Source organism: Ciona intestinalis, unplaced genomic scaffold (genome assembly GCF_000224145.3).
Source record: "Ciona intestinalis unplaced genomic scaffold, KH HT000049.2, whole genome shotgun sequence".
Classification (NCBI taxonomy): domain Eukaryota; kingdom Metazoa; phylum Chordata; class Ascidiacea; order Phlebobranchia; family Cionidae; genus Ciona; species Ciona intestinalis.
The window spans coordinates 305,434-315,681 of NW_004190371.2; the positions used below are offsets into that span (position 1 = coordinate 305,434).

The 10,248-nt window shown below is 32.0% G+C and overlaps 3 protein-coding genes and 1 long non-coding RNA gene across 4 annotated transcripts; 1 reads left to right on the forward strand and 3 right to left on the reverse strand.

Annotated features, from left to right (window-relative positions):
* Positions 1–930, reverse strand: LOC104266490. The gene is made up of 3 exons (XR_717577.3): positions 730–930; positions 484–600; positions 1–43 (listed from the first exon to the last, which is right to left on the reverse strand). It is a non-coding gene; the product is annotated as an uncharacterized LOC104266490 (long non-coding RNA).
* Positions 931–1,661: 731 nt separating this feature from the next.
* On the reverse strand, positions 1,662–4,661 carry LOC100185052 (uridine diphosphate glucose pyrophosphatase-like). The gene is made up of 7 exons (XM_002119206.5): positions 4,470–4,661; positions 4,251–4,294; positions 4,105–4,169; positions 3,571–3,621; positions 2,956–3,106; positions 2,534–2,600; positions 1,662–2,265 (listed from the first exon to the last, which is right to left on the reverse strand). Exons 1-7 carry the CDS (start codon positions 4,548–4,550, stop codon positions 2,086–2,088), a joined length of 639 nt encoding a protein of 212 aa, XP_002119242.1. The 5' UTR covers positions 4,551–4,661; the 3' UTR covers positions 1,662–2,085.
* Positions 4,662–4,869: 208 nt separating this feature from the next.
* LOC100182682 (alpha-methylacyl-CoA racemase-like) lies at positions 4,870–8,285 on the forward strand. The gene is made up of 8 exons (XM_002119240.4): positions 4,870–5,215; positions 5,426–5,529; positions 5,646–5,789; positions 5,988–6,059; positions 6,205–6,293; positions 6,482–6,662; positions 7,092–7,278; positions 7,711–8,285. Exons 1-8 carry the CDS (start codon positions 5,076–5,078, stop codon positions 7,925–7,927), a joined length of 1,134 nt encoding a protein of 377 aa, XP_002119276.1. The 5' UTR covers positions 4,870–5,075; the 3' UTR covers positions 7,928–8,285.
* Position 8,286: 1 nt separating this feature from the next.
* On the reverse strand, positions 8,287–10,144 carry LOC101242785 (pyroglutamyl-peptidase 1; the record flags this gene model as incomplete). The annotated part of the gene is given in 3 exon segments (XM_004226974.3): positions 8,287–9,235; positions 9,503–9,655; positions 10,071–10,144. Coding segments are annotated over 3 exon segments (396 nt in total), but the record flags the coding sequence as incomplete, so codon positions are not given.
* Positions 10,145–10,248: the final 104 nt, after the last annotated feature.

Sequence of the window (10,248 nt, forward strand, 5' to 3'; positions counted from 1 at the left end):
ATAAAGGTTCCGGAAATTTCCGATTAATTTGATCTTGAGCTTCCTTTGATATAAATATTATATTAAATATAAAAAATATATAATTGAAGCAAATGTTTTAAATCACACATATATTAAAGTGGTTAGCTGCAGAGAAAATCATTAAAAGAGAAGTATTTTAAATCTAAACAAACATTAAATTTTAGGTCTGAATAACTGTTCCAATTTTAGGTGTGAAATAACTTTTACATAAAATATAATAGCAAAAGTAAGAGCTACAGGCAAGACTATTTCCCATCATTTTTTAAATAATTAAAATAGCATGAATGTTTGGCATAACAATAACAAACAAACATATTCCATAGGCGACACAGTTTTTGAATTGCTTTGGTGGCATGTCTAAAATGCAATTACAAATGCCCGGAGAAAACTTTAAATAAAAATATTGGTATTTAAAAACAAATATATATATAAATATATTGGTATTTCAAAAACATCACTGACTTGTAGATTCTTTGGTGGAGGGCTAAGCAGTGAAGACAGAAGTCGGATTAATAAAGAATCCAAGTAACGTAACGCATCGTCAGCTAAACTTAACCGGGCATGATGGAGTTGTTGAATCTGAAAAACAATTATATAAAAAAATTATAAAATTGTTATTGATGTATTGTAAGAAAATTCACCAGAAAACCACTACATATATGATATTATTACAGCACGAAATTAAAATTGAACCAGTAAATTGTTTACCTTTGTAATAGATGGAATAAGTACACCCAACCACTTGGACTTTTCATGAGATGAATCCATCTTTGTTTGACCAAGTTATTCCTGAAGTTATACTAACGTTGTCCTGCTACGTCGTCATTGTTTATACATCAGATAGGACATGATAACACAGCGTCAGCCTCGTACACCACCGCGCAATATTACTAGCAAACGCTTTGTTTTGTACCTGTAACCAACCAATAAAAAACAAGGCATGTAGGGAACGCACCTGTACGATAAATAGGCCGGAAATGGAAAACGAAAAACTTAAAGCTACGGTGCATTACAGGGCAAAATATTAATGCGAAAATCTTGTAGTCTGCGTTTTTATAAACAGGCGCAGTCTAGACCTTTCTTAAATCGATAAATAAGCTAATTCTGATTAAATTGTCTAGGCGAACACACGCATCGGCAATGCCTGTGCAATTTTGTGGCTAATGGGGGTGTAACTGAAGATGTAACTGGCTGGGCAATAACCCAGTTGTCACGTGATGTTTGGGATGTCACGTACTCTGGTAAAGTTTAAACAAAAACTTATATTTCAGTTATAAATAGCATTTATATGTGCAAACATAATAACAACATTTATGTGTACCACAAGAATAAATAAATTACTTTCATTGAAGCATAAAATGTTTGTAAGGGATTTGTTTTCTGGGTTCAAACTTAAATATTTAAGTTCTACTAAATACCAAACTTCTCAACTTTCTACTTACACTACTACAAAAAATGTTGTAAATATAATACTGTTGATATTTCTTGGCCTTGCTAAGCTTTGCCATATCAGTTCATTTGATACTTCAATACATGCTGTTCCTTCTAATTGAAAACAGTGAAATACACATCATAAATGTCTGATTTTAAAGTTACAAGGTAAACAGTTTCAATAAATATACTTCATTAACCACATCTGATACATTGCATATAATGTTTAATCCACCATTCAATATTAAATACAGAGTTATCTAATATCACCTACAATTGTATAAAATATGCTACAGGAATACAAAGAAACTGTTAGTGTACGTAAAAATAACTCAATTAGCATTATAAATAAATTACCACGATTCACGCGGAATGAATATAAGAAATGCAAATTTTATATATAATCTCAAATTAATTAATATATCAGTAACAACTAACATTTTGAAATCAAAATGTGTAGCCGGCTGCTTACATAGCACGGGTTCAAATTAAAGTTAATTCAATTTAACTTAATTTTTTAAAGTATTTAGAACTATGCAATAAACAAAAAATACTCATTTAAATCAAGTTTACATTGGTTCTTGCTACACTGTCATATACTACAACACTATCTCTAAAATATATAATTTAATCTCAATCAACTTGTTCAAAATTTTCTGCCTTGTTATTTAGAAACCACTGCAGGGCAAACAGAACCCCAACAGGTCTATTGGTAACAGTGGTGTCTTCAATAAATGACTTGATATCTTTCAATGGTAGATTGTACAAGTCAATCATTTCCCCTTCCTCATCACAGCCACCACCTTCACTGACCTATTAAGTTTTGGTTAAGACACTGAAACAATATGCAGTTTGCGTATCATGTTATGTAACAGGAAGTCAATGCATCATCATAAAGCAAAAGAACATTCTTATTAGTTATTGTTTTGCACAGCTTTTCATACATTATCAAAACTATAAATCATATTGTACATACATTACCTTGTAGACTGTACCAGTACAATATACTTTGTTTTGGTATAACTATAAAATTAATGTAAAATCAAAACCAAGAGTAATGATTGGAATAGATCAAAAATACCTTCATAGAGTTATCCACTTGTGCATAATATAAAAACTGCAAGCTTCCAGATGTTCCCACTCCATTCCTGGAGTTAAATAAATGAAAAAATTAACTAAATGATGAAATATTTAAACATACTTTAAAATGTTTTTAAAAGCAACAAACTACTAATTCGCTAAATTTATAATTAAAACCAGATGTATTTTGGATATTCTTTATAACACACATATTACTATATAATCATATACATTACAAATTACTGCCTACTTTTCATAACATTTAATGAGTTCTGTTCAAACCTTGTCACTGCTAACATTGTTGGCATATATGTCCTTGTGCGAGACACTTAAGCGGACACAAATTGTTTAAAACATAGCACTTGTGTTTTTTCTTGCTCCGCAAGGCAAGAGTAAATAAGTGACATTCACATTAGTGTGTACCTGTACTCTGATATTAACTGTAGCTTATCAGCTTCTATCTCATAACCAGTCTCCTCCAACACTTCACTTGCAGCAATGGCTTGTGGTGGTTCCTTCCTATCCATTATACCAGCACATAACTCATATGTTATCCCATCTGATGGCTTGGGCTCTGAAGATGTGACAAAGGACCTTTTTAATATCATATTTTAAGTTACATTCATAAAGGTTATGTATTATGATCTTGAGTTTGCTTGTGTGGTATTAGGCTTAAAGGTATTAATGAAATGTGTATACTATACTGTATATTATGTTTGGTTTAACACACAATTTGGACAACCTAGTGAAGACCACAATGATATTACTTACAAGTGCAAAGATATACCATTGTGGGCATATGTGTTCCTGAACAAGAGACAGCAATTGCTCTAACACAATATTTTCTTATCAGCCATACAATAAAAATTTATTCTATTAAAATAATCAGCAACAAAGTTACATTTGTGGTAACTCGTAAGTGGGTGTATGAAACAGAACATCCTTGCTATAAGGACTATCATTACCCATCACACAGGGATAAATAAGTTACATATATTTATTCACTGAAGATAAGAACGAAGAAGCAAACGTACTTACCAGGTTGATCATTTGTTTTCTCAGCATAGTGACACATGGTCATGTACACAGCTTGAAAAATAACAAACGTTTCAATACACATATGTCCAGTAATTTAAAAAACAGATGCAATAATATTACGATTAGTTTTAAAATGGCAATAAGCTTAATCTCTATTAAATTAGTAGATACTCTTCAGGCAAAAAATGAAGGTGTATTTTAAGAATAAAAAATAATATTAGAAACAGGGTCTAAACTGTAGAGGGGTATAACAGATTGTTTTAAGTATGTACCGGTATCTGGCTGTTTTACAAAGTAGCAGTTGAAATATACATCTAAAATTCACTATGATTTGGGGGTTTTGAGTTTAAATTTCAAGGCACACATACAAATACAATGTACAACCACTAAATGAAAACAGCTAAAAATGCATGAAGCATAAAATTCATACAAAAAATCTTAAAATCTTTATTTTACTAAAAAATCTATAACGGAATCTCAGGAACAGTTACAGAACAAATTTAAAGGAATAACTTAATAAAAAAAGCAACTCACCTGGACGAAACTGTCGGACAAGAACCACACTCTTGATTGATACATCAAAGATTAAAATCGCAACACTGTTAAATGTAAATTGTAAAAATAGATTTTTGGGAGCACAAAATCAGTTATAAAAATAGGTTGGGACGCTTTTTAGTTACCTGTCATGTACAATCATATAATCCCAAATCTTGTCTTTTCCTGCCTGTTAATATGATTTTATTTTAATTAGATTAGTGTGTCAATATAATTGTACAAGAAACCAATAAAAAAATTTAACCTTAAATTAGTATTGTTTAATGGTAATAAAACTGACCAAACCGTTATATGCAACATCAAAATCAAGAAGATAAAGAGACAGAATTGGTAAATTTTCCTACCTGGGTGTATTTTAGTCGTCTAGGACGAATGAAATTAGATTCTTTTAGTCCATTTACAGATATAATTTTAACATCATCCATTGTTTTAGGAGTAAATTTGTTGATTTACAACGAAAACGGGACTTTCAAATTCTTTGGGACCAGTGAAGCTCAAGTTTCTTCTCGGGTGATTCCCCTAAACGTCATCAGTGTTCTCAAACGAAAAGATATTAATTAAAAGACTACACAAAGCTATATTTTTTAGCCTAACTAGATGCAAACCCAATGCGGAAGCAAACTTTATTTAACGTATGCTTATCCTGAAAGCAAAATTTTAATATCTACATGGTGTCACGGGTAAACAATGTAATGTTGGCAAAACAACTTGGAATCACTTATGCAAAGTTTTAAGTTCATACTTCGTAGATCACGTATTTCCTCTTGTAAACAATAATTTATAGTGCGCAATGAAATGAAAAATGTTTGGATTTGTTGTTTGAATATAAATTAATACCCAGAAAAGCAATTTTAATATCACATTAATAGCCTGTTGCATATGTACCGTTCCACAACTTCATACCTTTTCTAGGTTATACCTATTGACTTTTAATAAATGAACGAACAATAATGGCTTTGGCTGGGATAAAAGTGCTTGAACTAGCTGGGCTTGCACCCACACCTTTTGCTGGGATGATCTTGGCTGATTTTGGTGCAAAGGTCGTTCGTTTAGATCGAATTGTTGAAAGTACCCCTGACACAATGGCAAGGTATTCACTTAAATTACATGTAGACAATAACGTACTTTGTTTCTATTCGAGTGAGGTCCTACAGTATGGTACCTTAAATTTAGACTGGATAGCCCATTACTCCGACGCCCAGATTCCAGGGTAACACAAATCTTAACAGATGTTAAAGCCTGTCCCTTCCTCAATAGTTCTTTATTGGTGATAGAGTAATATGTTTACTTTCATTGACAGGGGGAAACGTTCTATTTGTGTTGATTTAAAGCAAGCAGATGGTGTAAATGTGGTCAGAAAACTTGCCAAGAAATCTGACGTTTTGATCGAACCATTTCGACCAGGTTTGTGTGTGGTTGTTGTTTAAATACTGACACTTGCATCATGACTAAAGGATACTAGGTTCAATGCTCGACACTGATGATAGGCGTATGTAGTATATAAACTTCCTATGAAACAGGTATAATGGAAAAGCTTGGCCTTGGCCCTGCAAGGTTATTGGAAGAAAATCCACGGCTAGTTTATGTTCGTTTGAGTGGTTTCGGGCAAAATGGTCCATACAGGAATAAAGCTGGGCATGATATTAATTATATCGCAACTTCTGGTGAGCATTATTATTAACTGATTTTAGAAACATAATGAAAGTTTAAATATAGTAGATAAAGCATGGTAATGTAAAACACATTGGTAATGTAAACACAATATGGTAGAACATGCTTAATACATAAGATAAAGTATGGACAGACTCTATTCTGTGGTTTAAAACAAATTTAAACTGTAAAAAAACAATCATTTTTTTCAGGTGTGTTGTCCATGCTGAGACGTAAAGATGAAAAACCTACAGCTCCTGTCAATTTGTTGGCTGATTTTGCAGGTATTTTATTTAGGCCTTCTTTATAATGACATATCTGTGCATAATAATATATGAGAAAAGTTTAGATAGTGATATGAACACTTAATATTGTAAGGTACAAATTTGCAATATGGTATTAGTAGTTTAGTCACACCTACTTTATCAGGTGGAGGACTAACCTCAGCATTTGGTGTTGTTACTGCTTTGTTTGAAAGGGAAAGATCTGGAAAAGGTCAAGTTATTGACGCAAACATGGTAAGATTATAAACTCATACAAACAGGAGTGGAATTTAGCCAGAAATCACTTAAAATATTCCGGAAGCTAAATAATTATTTTTAATTTACCAGAACCTCTATTTCACAAGACACTGTAATCCAAATTACAATAAAATAATTGTTTTTTTATCTGAATTTTTGTCCAAAATATTCTCCAATATTTGCAGGTCGAGGGGTCAGCGTACGTCTCGTCATTTTTGTTTTGCAATCGCTTTTTGATGCCGAATCCACCGGGTGAGAACATACTTGACACCGCAGCTCCATTTTACGACACGTATCAAACCAAGGACGGAAAGTTTGTTTCTGTTGGTGCTATTGAACCAAAGTTTTACAACAGGTTTATTGAAGGTAGTTCCTAAGCTGTTTTTCTAACTGTGCATAGAATAAAAACAAAAATTTACATTAGAACCAGGTGTTGTAACAATGTAACATAGTTTTCTTAAATATTGAGTAAGATACACAATGCTTATTTATTCTTGGATGAAAACTTTAGAAGTAACACAACATAAGTGCCCTAGCCTACTTAATGCCTTCCCATTTTTATACAAATTAGCATGTTTCTATGGTTTTATTCCTCTATGTTGATTTGATTAAAATACTTATTCTCTATGATGCAAGTCTTCTATAATTACTGTACCAGTTCTGTACTTAAAATGGAATGTATAGGGATATTAAAAAAAATACTACCTGAAAATTCACAGAACAATTAAAATCTAATGTTTAAGATTTAACCCAAACTAATTTCCACAAAATCAAAACCAAACCTCTTTCCCACAGGATTAAAGTTAAAATTAGATCCTGGCAACCAAATGAAGATGGATGAATGGCCTCGAACAAAAGAGATCATTCGTCATGCGATTCTTCAACACACGAGGGCAGAGTTGAGCGAAATATTCAGCGATGATGACAACTGTGTGATGCCTGTCTTAGATTATGATGAAGTTACTTCAGACCCTCATAACAAGTAAGTATGAACTAGAGTTTGGAAACCTCTTAGGTTGAGTTGAAAGCAACATAACTTTAATTGTAGTTTTGTAAGATTCTTATAATAATTCCCCTAAATAATCAAATAGCTCAAGAAATGCAAACTTATATTTATCTGTGAGGCAACTGCTGGCACAAAGAGTGCCACATTTGGCTTGCAAGCCATAGGTTCAGTAATTGCTCCAACCCAGGTACAGTAATTGCTCCAACCCAGCAGTCACTTATCTGTTGTCTAAATTGTCATCCATACAGAAAAACAATGAACCACAAAGTCACATAACTTGTGAGAAAGCAAGAGTTGTGTGAAACAGAATGCCCCTGTTATAACTGGTGTTGTTTTTCCAGCATGCAGATTCGTAGTAAAACATAAAAAGATTTTGGAGATACATTAACTCTTTCTATTTCTACACAGTGAACGCCGATCTTTTTTCACTGATCCGAGTGGAAAACATATCCCCATACCAGCCCCACGCCTATCTAGAACTCCTGGAACCCCAGACAGGGGTGCGCAGCCCATGGTAGGGGCGCATACACGTGAAGTCCTTACTGAGTATGGCTTCTCCGGACAAGATATTAATCATTTGCTTAAAATTGGTGCTGTGCATGATACTAATAGAAGCAAATTATAATTCAAATTTTGTTGTTGGTTTTGTATGGTATGCCTAATTACTGTGTGCACTATTAATTTATTATTAATTTGTTGAAATTTACTGCTGACTGCTATGTGTTTATTCTAATAAAACTTCAAAAACCTTTTCAATACGGCAGCGTTTCTTTCATTTCATGAAAATATTTTACACGGAATCGCCATATTTTTCTTATGAATTAGTGGCACAATTTAGGAATAATTAGAAAATCTGATAGATAATATTTAAACCTGTTTACATTTTTTCGTTATATACATTTAAAATTACTGTTCTTAAACTGTTGCTCTGTTCTTTCTATCTAATTATGACCTATAAAAATTAATAAATAAGAGATCAAAAACTTAATTCAGCTTTCTTTGTTCACAACTAACATAGAAAAGATATTATTGAGAATAGAAATCACATATATCAGTGTGGTATATAAATGACAGCTTCGGTTACAACAACACTTGCACAGATTACGAAAAACTAGGGAACTGACTGCTTTTATAAAGAATAAAACGAAAAACAATAAAATGACACTGTTGGAGAAAACATACATTCTGCGGGTGTATAATAAAATAATTATGCCCATACAGTATGAACAAAACTTTGGGGGAAATCTAACAAAAAACGAGTGTTTAAATTGTATGGCTATGGAAAAAAGCAGAGAAAAAGTCCTATTTTTTATCAGTTTTAATAAGCCATCTGTTTAAAATAAATCTTTTTTTATAAATGAGGTTAAAAAAACTGTTGTTGCCAGGCAGAGTATAAATCTGATGAAGCTGTTCTGGCAATTTTAAATCTTATAACAAAGTTTCACTCTGATAAAGAGGACCAAAAAAGGATGTTTAAACAACGGACATGAATGAATTGCCAGAAAAGATTCATCAGATTTAAAGTTAAGTATTATGTGTGTGGATACAATCAAGCAATATGAAGACGTTGATGATATATAGAAATAAATAAGTTTAACGAGAAAATATTTGATTTCTATAAAATGACATAAACATAAAGGTCTGATTGTCAGAAAAACTAATCAGGATCTGCATATGGGAAAACAGAAAGAAGATAACATGCTTTTATAATTCCAACATACTGAGCACATGTTAAGTACCTGATAAAAGTAAAATCATAAAATCTCACGCAGCTTTTGTTGAAACCTGTTCCAGCATTGCTTGTATGACAACGCGCAAACCGTCAGCGAGTTGTTTTCCATTGAAAGGTTTGTTAAGTGGTGGGACGTGTATGAATGCAACATGGTTCTTCTTCATGGACAGCGATGTGTAGTAAATGTAGTCACAGAGATATCTGAGATAATGAATGTAACTTATTTATGTTGGGGTGACATGGCAATGACATCATAGCATAGGTATTTATACATCTCATACACACTTTTGAGGTGCTTTATAACTTTGTGGGTGATTGTATTTTGTTATTGTGGCCTATTAATCAAAGTAAAATGTAAAGATATGTTCATTGAGTTTTAATTAGCCTGTTACCTTTAAAAACGCTAAAAAAAAGAAAAATAAAAACTTGCAGAAAAGGTATTTTTTCTTATTTCACATGCAAATGCACCTTCCAGGGTCATTAGAAGTAACAGCTTGTACATTACATTCTTGCAAGTGCTGACATTCCACTATTTCCTTCATATTTATTGTTGACTTTAATGTCTGTGACCCTTCTTCTTTACAGCAAAAATGCTTTGGACATTTACCACGGTTGTCATTTCTGTTAAATGTGAAGCATATAGTGGTGTATTAAAACCTGAAATCTAACTTAGCAAAAACAAAATTCAATAATTTACCACTCTTTTCAATAAACAAAGCTGATTTTTAGCCAGAAATTTATGAAATATGATTTCAGGATCTTAATATATATATTCAATATTACAAGTTTTGGGTAGTTCAAAGACACTTCCAAACTTTATTGCAATATTTACTTTTTTTATTTGGATTACATTCTAAATCTTTTTATTTTTGTTAAAATATATTTAAACTTAAAAGTAAGTTTATTAATGTATAAAATGACAGAACTTATATTATACAATACAGGTACAGTCAGGAAAAAGGTTCATAGAAATTCAATAAAAATTGCTAATTCAATTTACCAAGCTAATATACAGAATATAGAGATGATATCTTACCTGTTGTAACCATCATTATGAGCATATTGTTCTAATGTTATTGTGTTAGCTACACCTGATACACCAACATGAACCACAAGCTGGAAATTTATAACAGAGAAAAGTTAGGACAGATAATTGAAATTAGATAGTAAATGTATATGTATTTAAAGAAGAAATATTTTGTTTAAAATTAGAG

What these genes read in the sequence shown, in the direction of transcription:
- LOC100182682 (XM_002119240.4), top strand. Translation starts at nt 5,076, where the DNA reads ATGGCTTTGGCTGGGATAAAAGTGCTTGAACTAGCTGGGCTTGCACCC. An exon ending in TAATTATATCGCAACTTCTG is followed by an intron (nt 5,790 to 5,987) that starts GTGAGCATTATT and finishes CATTTTTTTCAG; the next exon opens with GTGTGTTGTCCATGCTGAGA. An exon ending in TTTGTTGGCTGATTTTGCAG is followed by an intron (nt 6,060 to 6,204) that starts GTATTTTATTTA and finishes CTACTTTATCAG; the next exon opens with GTGGAGGACTAACCTCAGCA.
- LOC100185052 (XM_002119206.5), bottom strand. Translation starts at nt 4,550, where the DNA reads ATGGATGATGTTAAAATTATATCTGTAAATGGACTAAAAGAATCTAAT. An exon ending in TATATGATTGTACATGACAG is followed by an intron (nt 4,170 to 4,250) that starts GTAACTAAAAAG and finishes TACATTTAACAG; the next exon opens with TGTTGCGATTTTAATCTTTG. An exon ending in CAGTTAATATCAGAGTACAG is followed by an intron (nt 2,601 to 2,955) that starts GTACACACTAAT and finishes ATTTAACTCCAG; the next exon opens with GAATGGAGTGGGAACATCTG.